This window comes from Vidua chalybeata, chromosome 3, assembly GCF_026979565.1.
Source record: "Vidua chalybeata isolate OUT-0048 chromosome 3, bVidCha1 merged haplotype, whole genome shotgun sequence".
Classification (NCBI taxonomy): domain Eukaryota; kingdom Metazoa; phylum Chordata; class Aves; order Passeriformes; family Viduidae; genus Vidua; species Vidua chalybeata.
Window position 1 is genome coordinate 21,365,166 of NC_071532.1, and position 15,675 is coordinate 21,380,840.

The 15,675-nt window shown below is 43.7% G+C and overlaps 2 protein-coding genes across 5 annotated transcripts in view; one reads left to right on the top strand and one right to left on the bottom strand.

Moving 5' to 3' along the window:
- TTC7A (tetratricopeptide repeat domain 7A) overlaps positions 1-5,374 on the bottom strand; it is a 167,028-nt gene extending 161,654 nt beyond the window's left edge. Inside the window, exons 1-2 of one of the 2 annotated variants that reach the window (XM_053937117.1) lie at positions 4,508-5,374; positions 1,278-1,441 (exon numbers count right to left, since the gene is read on the bottom strand). In XM_053937117.1, the coding sequence (XP_053793092.1) occupies positions 1,278-1,441; positions 4,508-4,766 (423 nt within the window). In that variant the 5' untranslated portion in view covers positions 4,767-5,374. The other variant, XM_053937116.1, reaches the window with a different exon arrangement.
- On the top strand, positions 4,045-10,795 carry MCFD2 (multiple coagulation factor deficiency 2, ER cargo receptor complex subunit). 3 transcript variants are annotated; one of them, XM_053937120.1, is made up of 4 exons: positions 4,045-4,128; positions 6,564-6,715; positions 7,396-7,555; positions 8,606-10,795. In XM_053937120.1, the coding sequence occupies exons 2-4, from the start codon at positions 6,573-6,575 to the stop codon at positions 8,735-8,737; spliced, it is 435 nt and encodes a 144-aa protein (XP_053793095.1). In that variant the 5' UTR covers positions 4,045-4,128; positions 6,564-6,572; the 3' UTR covers positions 8,738-10,795. The 3 variants fall into 3 exon arrangements, with proteins under 3 accessions (XP_053793095.1, XP_053793094.1, XP_053793096.1); XM_053937119.1 differs by lacking the exon at positions 4,045-4,128 and adding an exon at positions 5,692-5,816; XM_053937121.1 differs by lacking the exons at positions 4,045-4,128; positions 6,564-6,715 and adding an exon at positions 5,767-5,816.
- The last annotated feature ends 4,880 nt before the right edge of the window (positions 10,796-15,675 follow it).

The following is a 15,675-nucleotide window of genomic DNA, read 5'->3' on the forward strand; positions in this document are numbered from 1 at the left end:
GTCAGAATTACCTACACACACACAAAGAAAAACCCCTGCATATAAACTAGACAGTAAGCATCACTTTTTAGACAAGTGCTCCCTTCTCCTCTGTATATTTAATAAAGAGTGAGAAAAGTCTCAAATTTTCTTTAGTTGTCAAAGAATTTTCATACAACAGTGAAAAAACAGAAGGCACACTTGCTATTTCTAAGATTTGTTTCATTTAAGGATTGAAAACATATGTAACAGAACCTCAGTAAAACACATCTGTTCAGACCTTCTGGAAAGCATGAAAAGGTTCCTAAGCCTTCATACCCATTTTTTAAATACATGCAATCAACAGAGGGTCAATATTGCATCAGTAGCTAAGTCACCACTAGCTAAGAAGCAGTAATGCCAATTCATGCAGCCAAACTAAATACAGGGAATTGGAAGAATTCAATAATTCTCACTGTTAAAATATAAACTATAAAGAAAGAGGGCTGGACAGACCCTCCCCTTCCATACTCCCTCTATTTTATGCTCTAAATAGGCTGACCTTGCTCACTGGAAATTAACATGGTGAAAATATAATATACATTTCCAAACTAACTAAACTAGCTTGGCAATTTCAGGACCAAAAGTAATAGTAGTCTAGAACAGGCTGTTGTAATTCATTTACATTTAACACAGTTATGCAACTGTGTGTCAAAGGACACCAATGCAGCAGCAGCCATCAGAGTATTAAAGCCCTCCTGAAGCTCTGCAACTGAGTCGACAAGCAGCTACCAGCCACACACCGAGATCACAAAACAAAATAAAGGCATTACTTCTCTAATAGACACCGAAGGCAGTGCAAGGCTGTAGTCCTCCCAACACAACCCTAAGTTCCTGACAGCAGCTTGTGGCACATTTTTCTTCAATCAGGAGCTACCACTTATGCAAAATTCCATCAGATCTGGAGCAGCAGAAGCCACTCTGCTCTGCTGGCCTGACAGCACCCTTATGTGGCCACACCCCACCATCCGAGAGCAATTCTAAGTATTCATCCTGCTTCTTTTCAATTAAAAAAAAAAAAAAAAAAAAAAAGAAATGGGATTATACCCTTGTAGCACATAATTTCTTTGCACATGAAAAAGCAAGTCTCACAACATAAAATCCTGCCTAAAGGAATTATCAGTCTCTTAGTATCACCTACAATACAGCACTGTTTATCCATGCACACAAACAGGCAACACCCACACCTTGTAACAGATGAATAATCATATTAAAGAAGTATCCAGTTGGCAGGAGTTATGATGATAAAGCCCACTTACTCTTAGTTTCCCTCTGCTTAAGATATTGGTCAGATACTGTTTAGCTTCGCTCAGTTTGGGCTCACTCTTCTCTGACAGTGGAATAGAGTCCTTCAGTTTGGCAAAATTTTCCTTTAAACATTCCTCCAGCAGAGCCTCTGCAAGCAGCAAACTTCCATGGTCCTCTGAAAGCACACACCAAGGAACAAGAGACATTGCTTACTGCCATGCTGATGAGAAACAGAATTACAAAAGCAAAACAACACACCTCTGAAACAGACAACAAACTTAAATCAGGGGATGAGGAAGAACTCAGATTAAAAAAAAGTTCCATCAGCTTTTATCTAGTGGAAATAGTATGTATTGTATGGAAAAATGAAACAACACTTTGTTGTAACTTGAAGATTTTCCCTCCTTAATCCTTTTTTTGGCAGCACCATTCCTTCTTACATTGTCACTAATATAACAGTTAGGAATTTTCATCACAAAACTCACTTTCAAAAGTATAAGAACAAACTTCACAAACATTTCAGTGGATGCTTTTTATTTACAAAGGTACTAGCATGATATGAATGCTTTAGACTACAGAGAAGTAACTGCATCAAAAACTTTTAACAGTTTTCCTGAAAATATACAGAAAAAAAATTAAAAGATAAATTATACAGATTCTACACATCCATTACTAAAGACACACAAGATCCTCTGCCATAATTAACATGCCACATAAAACTCTACATTAAAATCCATGCCTATTCACAGTTCCACAGAAGAGACTCAAACACAGGCAGCAGCAATGGATACAGCATGAACCATCATGCAATGTGGCAATCGTGCTGAAAGAAAAAGTTTCATCTGCCAGAGTACTCAGAGTTCTTACATGACAGGCCCATTTCTGCAGTTCATTCATAACAACAGTACCTCCATCAGCAGACTAGTGGGTTAAGCCAGGTAAGGAAATCATTGAATACCAAAGAGCCCAGCCCTACACTTCGTATATATTCCATGTTTCAAAGTCTGAAATTTGAGAATGACTGAAACACAGTAGTGTACCTATTTCTATATTTTCAGTCCAGGAGTCACCCTACGCCCACTTTCTACCTATACACCACTACATACAGCATATAGTAACTGTGTGGTGGTTTAGACTTTTTTGTTGTTGTGGCCCAAGTGTTCAGCTACATATCAAATTATAACCATAGCTCTTCCTGCTCATTTGCAGGTCTGCAACTAAACAAAGTACAGGTACATATAATGGGAAGTGTACGTGCTCAAGTATATTCCCACCAAACTTGCATACCATCATTTCTATACAGTAAAGTGCTTTCAGGTAGTCATTAATCTCTTAATCAAACTTAAGGAATTAGGTTAGATCATCGACAATTACGAAATAAACAACCTCACAAAGCAAATACTACTGTTAAAAAAATCCCATCCAAACACATAATCATTTCTAGAAGCACAAAACCTGCTGAAAGAAACTCTGTAGCAGTTACAAAGCATTATTCTTTCATAACTAGCAAGTTATGATGACATGGCAGCAAATTAACAAGTCATGTTTTTACAGCAATCATACTGTTGTTATACCTCTTAATTACAGGGGAAGAAACTACTGTGAACTCTTCAACTAATGCCCCCAAAGTTCATGGTGATCTCTGCACCTGGGAAAACACAGCTGAAACCTGACTAAAGTTCAAAGGTTGGCTGTATGATTCTCAGCACAAGGTTCAATCTGCATCATGTAAACACTAGGAAAAATAAACATGTAATAAACTACCAACATCTCCCCCATCATGGTTCCCATTGTGAAGTTTAAGGCACCCCAGAAAGCTTCAACGCTACGGCCATATTCTGGACACACTCCCCTAAAGAAGGGGGTTTATTCCCAGAAGTAGCTCTTCTGACTTGAGTGCAGAACCCTTTGTACCAATACCGCGGGTAGGATCAGGTCCTGTTCACAACTTACTTGCTGACCTCGGACTGAGTTATGCTGCCTCAGTCGTTACAAAAGATTTAAAAAAAAAAAAAAAAAAGAGGCAGCAAATCAGTGTGTTGTAACAGGGGAAAAAAAATTACTAATATACTTGCTATTCACGAAACCCGCTTTACATGTGAAAGCCTTTAAGTAAAGCAGTGCCCCTCGGAAATCGAGAGGTAGCACAAAGGCAACCGCCCAAGAACAGCGCTGGGCAGGGGGCAAGAGGGAACCAGCATGACACGAGAAGCTGAAGAGACCTTTCCAAACGGGCCGGCTGCACCCAGGGCGGGCTCGGAGCCGGGCAGCCGCCACCTGCGCCCCGGCGCTGATCGCGGCGGGGGCGGCATCCCGAGCGCTCGGCAGCCGCCCCTCGCTGGCCGGCGGGCTCGGCAGCGCTGACTCGAAGAGGAAGCGCAGCGGGATCTTCCCGAGCGCCGCTTCCTGAGCTCCCGCCGCCTCTCCCAGGCATCCCTCCTTCCCTCCCGCTGCGGAGCCGGGACGCAGCCACGGGACGGCAAACGACGTCCCGCAAGCCGGGGCGGCCGCAGCTCCCGCCCACGCCAGCCCACCGGCGCGGGGCTGCCGAGACCGGGCGGCGGCAGGGAGCGAGCAGCCGGCCGCCCCGCCCGCCCCTCGCCGGCGCTTACCCGCGTCCTGCGCGCCCCTCGCCGCCTTCGCCTTGCGCGGGGGCCGCGGCGGCAGCAGCTGCTGTGCGAGGTGGCGGAGCCGCCCCCAGTGCCCCTCCGCCCGGCACCGCTCGATCTCCGCCTCCAGCTTCACGTGCGAGTGCGAGCCCTTGGCCGCCATCTTAGCGCCGGGAGAGACGCGCCCCGCCCCGGCCCGCGGGGAGTCCCCGGCGCGTCCCGAGCTCTGCTGCCGGGACTGCGGATCCGCCAGGTGCTGGGGGGCGGGGGTGGCCGGGACGTCCTGCCCGAGGGCTGCGGTCGGGGATGGCGCTTCCGCCATGGCCGCCACTCCCTGACGCCTCTCCTGGCGCCCGGGCACGGAGCCGCCTCCTGCACTAGCGGCCGCTGTCCCGGCACCGCGGGTGTGGCCCCTCGTTCCCTTCCTGGGCGAGACTGGCCGGGAGTGCTGTTCCCCACCGCTGCCCTCAGAAGTCGCCCCAAGCCCAGGCCTCTCCGCCGGTTGATCCCCACGGCCACCGCCCCTCCACCCCCAGCGGCACCTTCGGCACGAGATACGCGGGCGGTGCGTGCGGAACGGGCCAAAAGCCCCCGCAGCTGCCCGGGGCCGAGGCTTGCTCGAGGGCTGTTACCTCGAGACGCCAAAGCCGTGGCTGTGTAGGTGTCGAGTACAGAAAGAGCGAGACCCGTGGTGTGAGTGGAAGCACAGAGCACGGTGACCAGCAGTGGACTCTGGGGAGAGGGTACAGCAGTTCCCACTCGAGAAGCAGGGCAGGAACCATGGCAGTCCTTCGTGGATGGGGCCAGAGGGAAGCACCCAGAGCAGGGGCAGCCGGGGACTGCCCTGGGAGTGGGACATGTGCTGGCCCTCAGTGCCACCAGCTCTGCCATTGCAGTCCTTCTATGTTCTGACCAGGATATCACCAGTGGGATCCCTCCAATGCGTCCTCTGGCAAGGCACTCTCTGCATCAAAGGCCGGGGTTGTCGGGACCCCACAGCACCCAGAATGGGCCAGGTTGCAAGTGGGTCATCTGGTCCAACCTCCCCTGCTCAAGCACAGGGGATTGCACAGGATTGTGTCCAGGCAGTTTCTGTATATCTTCACTGATGGAGACTCCACAATGTCTCTGGACAACCTGCTCCTGTGCTCAGTCACCCACGCAGCAAAGTTGTTCCTGGTCACGTTCAGGTTTAATTTTCTGTGCATCAGTTTCTGCCTATTGCTTCTTGTCCTTTTGCTCAGCACCACTGAGTAGCCCCTGGCTCCATCCTCTTGGAACCCCCGTTGTGTAGCCTATATATATAGGTGTATACATATACTTGTATACATTGATGAGCTCCCCTCTCAGTTGTCTCTTCTCGAGGCTGAACAGGCTGAATTCCTCCAGCCTTTCCTGGTAAGAAAGATGTTCCAGCCCCTTAATCATCTTTGTTACCCTCCACTGGACCCACACAGGAGCTCCACGTCTCTCATGTGCTGAGGAGCCCAGAACTGGACACAGCATTCGAGATGTGGCCTCAGCAGGGCTGAGTAGAGGGGCAGGATCACCTCCCTCGACCTGCTGGCAGCGCTCTTCCTAACGCAGCCCAGGACAGCACTGCCCTCCGTGGCCACAGGGCACACGGCCGCCTCACGGCGGGCTCATCACCCAGCGGGGGCCGCAGCCCCCTGCGCACACCTGGGCGCGCGCGCCCGGCCCCGCCCCGCGGTGGGCGCGGCCTCGCCGCACCTGCGCCGCCGCGAGGGCTCCACGTGGAGCTCCGGGAGCGGTGACGTCACCCGAGAGGCGGGGCGGGGCGGGGCCGAGCGGAGCGGCCAATGGGCGGCGGAGCGGGCGGGGCAGCGCCGGGTCAGGGGTGATCCCGGGATGGTGTCCCGGGAATGGTGTCCAGCCCGCGGCCAGCCCGGAGCCCGCGGCACGGCGGAGAGCCGCCCGAGGGTACGTAGTCTGGCGGCGGCGGGGCATCTCCGCCCGCCCCGACATCCGGTGCTGGAGGGGGGGTGCTGGGGCCTGGGCGGGGGACGGCGGGCCCAGCCCCATTCCGTTGCGGGGACGCTTTCTCGGGGATCCAGCCGGGGGTGGGAGCCTGGAGGGTGGCCAGCGCCATGCCGGTGGAACCGGGGGTAGCTTTACCTGGGGCCGGGAGAAAAACCGGAGCGGAAGCCGCCAGCCCGCGCCTTGGGCGCGCTCGGCCCCTCTGAAGCTCTGTGCCCTGTCACCTGCCCATGAAGTGCGCACATGCTCGGCTGCCTGACGTCTTACCGGCTGTGCGCCCTTTAGGGAATTCAGTCTTAATAGAGCTGCTAATTAGATGGAGCCGCTTCGATGCCGTAAGCGATCTTTGCTCCCATAGCTGTGGGGCAGGTTTGCCTGAGGCAGAGGTCATGGTTGCCTGTTTTTCTGGAAGGTATATGAAACCCAAGCATGGCTAAGGTGTGTGCATTAGCTGTCAGGAAAAAAAAAAAAGAAAAATTATTTGAAAATTACTGCATAATTCAGTAAAATAGGGACCCTCACAAAAGCTCCTAATTGGAGCTCTCTGGTTCTCTGCTTGCCAAAAGTTTCCAATGCAACAAGTTCTTCTATTCTGAAACTTAATGGGGTTGTTTAGCACTGTCTAATTCCACTGAAAGTAGATCACATTTTTCATCTGTATTTTTGGGGTGCATGTTTTCCTTTTTGTAGGAGATCACAATGGCCCAAAGGATGTGTAGAACACATTTGCTATTCTGCTTTGCTTTGGCTGCATTCTTCATCTCTGCCCTAGCTGAGGAACATGCAGGAGAGAGTCAACATCCAAATATTCGTCTTGATAAGAATTTGGTACAAGATAAAGAGTATGTGTTCCATGTTCTAAAAGTGTAAACTTTTCTTAATTATTTTCTTATCTCTGAAGTGTTATGCGAGTTGGACTTAAGCCTAGGGCACCTTGTTTTCTCAGAATGTTGTATGATTAGCTAAAGCCAGATATGAGACATGCTTGCTTGATAAATTTGTAGAGATATGAGACCTAGAAAGGTCTCTCTGGAGCCTTTAGCCCTACTTATGCTATAAAAAATTTCTTACAGAAATCCTGCTTTCCCATATCAGCATACTTTAGACAAAATCATATTCCTAACAGGTAGAGTTTATTTTCTTATTTGCTTCTTCATAAATGTGGAACAGTTTTAGCACCAAATAAAACTCCCTAGAACACTTCATGGTTGACTGGGAAAGATCTTCCTCCAATTCCTGTGCTTTGGAAGACAGCCAAAAAGCGATTTTGGGCTCTGCTTCAGTTGTTTTGATAGCCTGTTAAGTAGGCCAGAAGAAATAGAAATAGTTATCTAAGGTATTAGAGGCCTCTACAGACCCTCTAACAAACAATCTTTGTGCCCTCTTTATCTTGATATCAAACTGTAGCTTTTAGTTGTCCAGGGTGCTTTTAGACGTACAGTATTTGATCAAAGACTAAATTTGATGTTAACAGAGCATTAAAAGTATTTAATGGAAATGTTGTGGGTTTTGTTTTTCTTAGACACATCATGGAACACCTGGAAGGTGTTATCGAGAAACCAGAGTCTGAGATGTCTCCACAAGAGTTGCAGCTCCATTACTTCAAAATGCATGATTATGATGGCAATAATTTGCTAGATGGGTTAGAACTTGCTACTGCTATCTCACATGTCCACAAAGAGGTTGGTGTAAGTTTTGTAAGGGTGTATGTGTTTGGAAACAGTTCTGACTCTAAAAGCAGAAGAACAGTTGCAACACATCTTCAGTGCAGTTACAGTTTTGCCTGAAAATGAGACTATTTTTCTCCTGATAGTTTTGGTTGAATTTATAAATGTACATTATCACAGCTTTCCATGTCACATTGCAGTTTTTAGGAAGTTTCTATTTTAGTTTAAACTCTAGAATCAGGAAGGGCTTCAGAGTGAAAATCATTTTACAGAGGGCTTACTTTGGCAGGAAGGGATAGCGAGAAAGGGAAATCATCCAAAATGGCACATGAGAATTTGTAGAAATATCATGTGATACAATACTGTTTTCAGCTGCTGTGTATACACAAACTATAAAAAAACCTCTTGCACAAAATTTGTATTAGAAGAACTTGCTATGGTCTGTCTCTTCCTAAACTCAATTTCTCTTTCCAGTCATTAAGAACATAATAGAAACACATTACCTCATATTGACCTTCTGGAAGTTACAATTCAGAATAGTGTAACTTCCTGCTAATAACCTGTAGCAAAAAATACTGAGCCAAGAACAGAATAATGACTGGCTGTTTCTTGTGCAAAGGCACCTCTTTGTGTTCTCATAAGGGGTATTACTAAGAATTTTACTGACTTTGAGCTACAGTGCTGAATTTTTTCACTTCTGTGTTACTGTAAAATGTTTCTGTAGTGTATAGAAACTACAGTGTCTATACTACATCAAGATCCTAATTAAGAATACATTTATTAGATGACTGTCCATCATTATACATTGTGGTGTTCAGCTTTTGGAACTTCTGACCAAGAATGTTAACTGCAGAATGCTTGTTCTGAAGTCCAAAGAACTTTGACTTCAAAGCTTCTATCTGATGAAATTTGCTTACATTGTTATAAATGATTACATAAAACTTAGTGCCAAATTAGGCACCAAACATAAACAGCTTAGTAAAAAATTAGTTGTCAGTAATCTGTCACATGTGCCACTAGATGAGAAAGACTGCTAAACTGTTCACTGTGGTTTTGTTTTTGTAGGAAGGTGGTGAGCATACCCAAGCAATGAAGGAAGAAGAGCTGATTAGTCTAATAGATGATGTCTTGAGGGATGATGACAAGAACAATGACGGATTCATTGACTATGCAGAATTTGCAAAATCACTGGAATAAGGGTTTGTTTCTCCTTCTAACACATGAAAATGTGAACCAGTATAATGTGATTCATTACTGTCTTATATCAACCTCTATGTTGTGAGAAGGAGAGGTGTACCAGTTCCACCTAAATTTATTTGAAAGTTGTATGTGTCAAGAGTTTTGCTAACTTGGAGTGAGAGCCATATTTGACTAAACATAATACGCATTTGAATAATAAAGCATGGAAGTGTCAAGAGTACTCACACAGGGTACAGCTGGCAAACTCCTAAGTAGCTCTGTATGAATACTAAATAGAGTCATTAACATCTAAATTTCAGGTTTTCAGTCGTTGGGTTTTATAGTTCTTATTTGCTTACATCTTCTATTTAAAATTATACCTAGAAAGCAAGAATTGATTACTGCATATAGTTATATTCCAAGGGGAAAAGCCTTTACCTTCTCTCTAATTTACAAGAAAATCTGTAGATAAGTACAGGTGCTTGAAACAGTTTTAGAGGGAAAGCATTTGAGTGTGGGTTATGTTTGAGTTCCGCGTGACACCATATAAACTTAAACAATCTTTGAATAAATTGAGTATTTTAAAATATATGTACTTCCTAGCATATCATTACATATAAATATATATACATATGCCTTTCGATTTTTTTGTCCTCTACAAATTTACTTTTTATATTTTAATTTACTGGGTTTTTTTCATCTACCTTCCATGTTTTTTTAAGAAAATTGAAATATTTTTATTACACGTTGTGTTAATGCTGTATAGCTTCTGCTGTCTTGTTTTTAATAATAGAATGGCCTTGGTTGGAAAGGACTTCTTTACCTTCAGTTCCATCACCCCTGCCATGGTCTGGGACACGTTTCCACTAGACCACATTGCTCAGGTGTTCCCTCTCCAGGGTTAGGGCATCTACAGCTTTTCTGTGCAGCCTGTTCCAGTGCCTTTCCACCCACACAGTAAAGAATTTCTTCCTAACATCTAATCTAAACATAGCCTCTGTCACTACATACTCGTGTAAAGAGTCCCACTCCATCTTTTTTGTAGGCTCCCTTCAGGTACTGGATGGCTGTAATTAAGTCACCCCAAAGCCTTTTCTTTTCCAGGCTGAACAATTCCAATTCTCTCAGCTTTTCCTCACAGGAGAGGTGCTCCATCCTTCTGATCATCTTGGTGACCTCCTCTGGACTCTGTCCAGCAGATCCATGTCTCTCTTCTGCTGGGCCCCCAGAGCTGGATGCAGGGTTCCAGGTGGGGTCTCAGCAGAGCAGAGCAGAGGGGCAGAATCCCCTCCCTGGCCCTGCTGCCCACGCTGCTTTGAATGCAGCCCAGGACACGTTTGTCTCTCTGGGCTGTGAGTGCACATTCCCAGCTCATGTCCAGCCTTTCACCCAGCAGCACCCCCAAGTCCTTGTCCCCAGAGCTGCTCTTGATCATCCCCCAGCCTGTGCTGATGCCAGGGTTGCTCCATCCCGGTGCAGCAACTTGCACATGTTCTTGTTAAACCTCACGAGATTCCTGTGGGCCCACTTCTCAGGCTTGTCCAAGGTCCTTCTGGATAGCATCATATCCTTCAGGACTGTTTTGAAGGTCACATTAATGGTAAACCAGTTTAATATTAAAACTTGTGTTCATTTTGGGTTTTACAGTATTAACCAGCAGGAGTGAGCAAGTAATGCTGCCTTGTTAAGGTTTAAGTTCATATTCCTTGACACTTAAATTATGGTATTACTTTCAGGAAGTATATTTCATAATTTAACAGTTTCAAGCTACTTCAGTGTTTTCAAATTATCATGGCTCTAGGAATGTTTTCACTGTCTTGACTCAATATTTGGTAAGTCAAGAAGTTTAAGAATATTAGAGCGGTGATGCGTTGCTGTGTTATTGATGTTTGGTGACTGAAACATAACTGAAATCTTAAATTGCATTCAATGATTATTCATTAATAAAGAATCTGAATGTTAGCCTATTTCTGTAAAATGTATAAAGAGCTATTTTCTATACAAAATTATTCTTATACAAGAGAAACACATTTGTAAAAGAAATTATTTCTTCTCTTTAAATGTTTGTGCAATGAAGCCTGAGTGTTGGATTTTTTTCTTGTACTAATTATTTATTTTGAAACCTTTGTGGCAAGGTTTGTGCTGGTTCTACAAGCAATAAAATTCAGCTGGGGTTTGTGCATGCTGATAGGATACACAAGGCTGGAAGTGCTAGTAAGAAATGTACCTCATTTGCTGATATGTTTTCAAGCTCATCTCTCTTAAAGTCATCTTAAAAGAAAATTCTTTCAGTTACAGGGTCTTTTTTTTGTTGTTTTTAGTAATCTCTTTTGAGGCTCTGAATGATCTGGAGTGAACGTTGGATTGGAAAAAAGTGTAGGAAATGCTAGTGGCTAAGAGAGCAGAAGAGGTTAAGCTGCTCAGCGTGAGCACTAAAAGCAGGTTGCCTGTATCCCTGTCAACTCTTATATGCTTATTGCTGTTGTGGTTTAACCCCAGCTGGCAGCAAGGGACCACAGAGCCACTCACTCCCCCTGGTCAGATGACAGAGAGAATCAGAAGGGCAAAAGTGAGAAAATTTGGGGGTTGAAATGAAGATAGTGTAATAGCTAAAGCAAAAGCTCTGAGTGCAAGCAAAGCAAAATACGGAATTCCTTCCCCCCTGCCCATGGGCAGGTGATTGTCAGGAGAGCAAGGCTCCATCACATATAATGATTGTTTGGGAAGACAAATGCCATCACTCCAAATAGACCCCCCACCCCCTCTTCCTTCATCCCCCTTAGCTTTATATGCTGAGCATGACACCATATGCTCAGGAACATCCCTTTGGTCATTTGGGGTCAGCTATCCTGGCTCTGTCCTCTCTCAGCTCCTTCTGCACCTCTCACTGGTGTGGTGGAATGAGAGGCAGAAAAAAAGACTCTGTGTAAGCTCTGCTCAGAAATAATTCAAAATCCCTGTGTTACCAACTCTTATTTTCAGCGCAAATCCAAAACACAGCTCCATACTAGCCACTGTGAAGAAGATGAACTCTTTGCCAGCCAAAATTAGCACAATACTTAAGGGTTTATTTGAGATGAAAAGGGCATGACTCTTACGCACAGTTTTCTCATCACATGCAATCACCTGTATGTCCATTTATATACTTCTGTTGTATTAATCTGCATATTTATTAACTGCTATTATTGTATGTGGTAAAAAACATACATCATAGAAGCTTCATATTGGAAATCATAAATGCTGGTAATATGAACATTATTTACCAGCTATTTTAAATTTGTTTTAAGGGTTCAGAAGTATAAATAAAAAAATTATTTACTGAAAAGGGAAAACAAAATTGGCACCTTTGATATGTGTGAAGAACAAAATAAAATTTCTACTTTCCTATAAAGAACAGTTCAAGAGAAGTTACCCAAGCTGAAACCTGCATCATCATGTCTTTACTCAGCTTCCTAAAACAAATACACATATGTAATTAAGTACAATTAAAGATAAGTGTTTTAAGAGCTGTCTAGGGAGCTTTCTCAGTTAAGTAGAAAAGTGCAAAATTGCTGAGAGTGATAGTAAATCAGACTTCTTTTTTTTTTTTTTTTCAAATATAACTGATTTGTGTGCTAGTTGTAGTTCAGATAATACCCCTAAATGTGCTGGCACAGGCTATATATAAATACAATATTTTCTGTTTCATATATATAAAATATAGAAAATAGGGCCTTTACAACAGTAGTACTCATCTATAAAGCAGTTCTAGCTTCCATAGAACAGTTCAATCTCCATTTCACAGATAAATAACAAAACAGAAGGGTTATTTGTTTTGCTGAAGATCAGTCACATTCCCTGGCAGAAACAGAAGATCAGGAGAATGCTGTTATGTTTGATCTGCACATCTTCCTAGTCCATTATCTCAAGGGATAAAGATTAGCATTCCCCACTGGAGGGAACACATGTAGCCTTGCATTACTGTCTACTGTGTGCTCAGTTTAAAATGTTTGGATTATCTTCTTTTACTTCACAAAATATTGCAGAATCTAGCAACTAAAGAAGATACATAAACTTGTTATTGAAGTACTCCTAAACTGGCTGAGTTTTTTAGTAATCTAGAACAAAGTCTGTACAGAAAAGAGAAAGATGTTGACAGCTTGACTAGTGCTTGTCAGACTTCTGTTAATGACAGGACTGACTCCCTAGAAGCCCCCATCAAGAGTTTTTCCTGTATATTCACACAAGCTTTATGATCTTTTTGGGTTTCTTCATTAATCCCTTATGACCTCAAAATGTCTTAGATTCATTAGGGAATGGTTACAGACCCACAAATTCCAGTTTTGTCTAAAGTATTTCTTAATCCTGCAATTCACAGGAGAAAGAAGAGTAATTCAGGGGCAATGTCATAATCGACAGAGCCACTAGATAGCGTATGGACACTGCACATCGGTTCCCTGCAGTATGGAACAGTGATTCAACAGCCTGCATTTCCCTAAAGCATCACCACTATAACTATAGGCACAGATGCTGCTCTGTCTTACAACACCACATTGACTGCATGATGCCTGCATTTTTATTGGTTTATAGCCGTCATAAAAGTTGACTACAGATGGGACTGGTTACTGGTAATTAATTTTCATTATTTACAGAATCCAAATCAACTTGTAGTGATAGTAAAGGACCTCTCATTGTAACTTTGTCAATAAAAATAATTGTGTAACAGGAAGGCTTTCTAATAGAAGCATGAAGATGGGTCTGACTTCTTCATCTCTAGGTGACCTGTGAGAGGGGCCCTGATGTATCTAGAGTGGTCTCAACCAACATTAAATATTGGAGGGTTTTAGTAGCACCTGAAGTCTTACTGCTTTTCCATTAGATATAAGAGCTTCTGTCACTGCTCTTACAAGGCAGAGGTCCAGTATGGTTTGATCAGCCATTTCTGCTTAAGGTGAAGTTTATTGCCTTTTTTCTCCTCTCCCCCATTACATGTAAGTTTCACTGTCTATCCATTGCAACATGAAATCACTGCTTAACAGTCTAAGCTTTTATTAAACAAGGTAGGGCAAGCATCCTTGCATACCTTCGTCTGGAGTATTTATTATCACAAGGAATTTGTGTTCTAAACACTTCATTAGCACATATCCTCTGTCCACATTGACTGAGATTGATTACAAGAAGAAGGTTAATATTCTTCAACTAAAAAGCTGTTGCAAAGAATAAGGAACTAACATGTTCCTGATGTAAAGATCAGGACGAATAAACAGTTAAGAAGCATAAACCAAACAGCTTGGGAGATTTAGATTAGATATTGGACAAAACTTCTGTATCAATGATAAGATACTGCAGCTTGGGGTGACATGATTGCAACTTGGTTGTGGGATAGAAAGGTGGAGTTAATAACTTTTCCAGATTTCTTCCAGTGAAAGCCTATCTCTGAGAAAGTCAATGACTCTCAATATCTGTGTGGACTTGATTTGGGAGGAGAAATCCCTTATGATGGGATCCACAGCTAACAAGTGATCACAGGACCTGAACAGAGGGAGCCTGTGCTCAGCTCCAGGTCTCAGAGAAATTTTCCCTAAGATCACACAGACTTGTCCCACTCTCTCTCTGCTGTATGGCTTTCCTATTCTCTTTATCATCTCTGCAGACTATCATGGAGCCAGCCATACTCCAGTTTTCAACTAATCCATCTAGATACCAGTTTTGCCATCATAACCCATTTTCCTTCTTGAAAAGTTTCTCCTGTAAACTTACTCAGTACTTCTGCCTTCCAGTCAGGCCATTTTTCAGTCCCAGAAGACAATCCTGCTGCATTCAGTTCCTGTGCTGTATGGCAGAGCAGTCTGTAACCAGCAGCCTCCTCCTCAGTCCTGTCAGGGTATGATCACTGGCACTGGCATCTAGGTGCAAAACCCTTCCTAGCTTCTACTGAGCACATTCAAAATGTGTCTGTCAAGAGCCAGAAGTGAACACTGACTACAGGAAATGCTTCACTTGGGATTCAAGTCCTAGCTCCAGAGCACAGAGAGAAAAACCAGAAACCAGAAACCCCCAAACAGTAAAGACTGTTAAGTCTTTAAAATGATGAATTAAATTCCTAGACCTATTTTCGACAAATAGTCAACTATTTTTGTTGACACTGAGAATATAGTGTAAGAACATCCATACTGAGTCAAAACCAAGGTCCATCTAGCCCTAGAGCTTGCTTCAAATAGTGGTTGATAATAGATGCTGATGGAATAATACATAGAGAAAGAATGATGTCATACTTCTCCCAAATACATACAAGGCTCCAGCAATTTGTAGATCGGGGACTTGGCTTCAACAACAGTGAAACTAATTGAGGTCCAAAGCTCAGAATGATCAAGGCTTAAATGTCAAAGTCTGAGAACATTATTAACCAAACCCAAGGTCTCACAGAACACGTTCCATATCCTATTGTCAATGGGACATGCTGGGCAGACCTTAGTGTTCACATTGCTCTGCTATAACTTTCAGTGCAAGCTAAGGGACTCATGCAGGAAGACCACATCAGTGCAGTGGTATAGCAGAACTGTACTGTTCGTAGATGTCACATTCTTCTTAATGTGAGGGATGCTGAAAATAGTCTAATGTATGTTTGCCTGTGGTTTTGGTCATACTTCAAGAACCATATTTAAAAATTTCCCAATTATGAGAAAGTTCTAAGGACATATTTTGCAATGAATCCTATTTAAGAATGCAATATTATGCCTCAGAACATTGTCGTAAAACCACAAATAAGCCCCAAAACACTTATGCTAAAACATAATATTGGCTTAAGTCTCATCACGTGTGACTTGCAGCCATATTGGCACAAATCACTGCAGGTATGAATTTTTTGACCCAGTGAAAACCACTGAGATGAGTAGACTGAACTTTGAATTCTGTTCCCTTTGAAAAAGGCTTCCAGGGAGTGTGCAGAAGGGACTGTATAGCCATGCTGTCAATTT

What these genes read in the sequence shown, in the direction of transcription:
- MCFD2 (XM_053937119.1), top strand. Translation starts at nt 5,745, where the DNA reads ATGGTGTCCCGGGAATGGTGTCCAGCCCGCGGCCAGCCCGGAGCCCGC. An exon ending in AATTTGGTACAAGATAAAGA is followed by an intron (nt 6,716 to 7,395) that starts GTATGTGTTCCA and finishes TGTTTTTCTTAG; the next exon opens with ACACATCATGGAACACCTGG. An exon ending in TCTCACATGTCCACAAAGAG is followed by an intron (nt 7,556 to 8,605) that starts GTTGGTGTAAGT and finishes TTGTTTTTGTAG; the next exon opens with GAAGGTGGTGAGCATACCCA.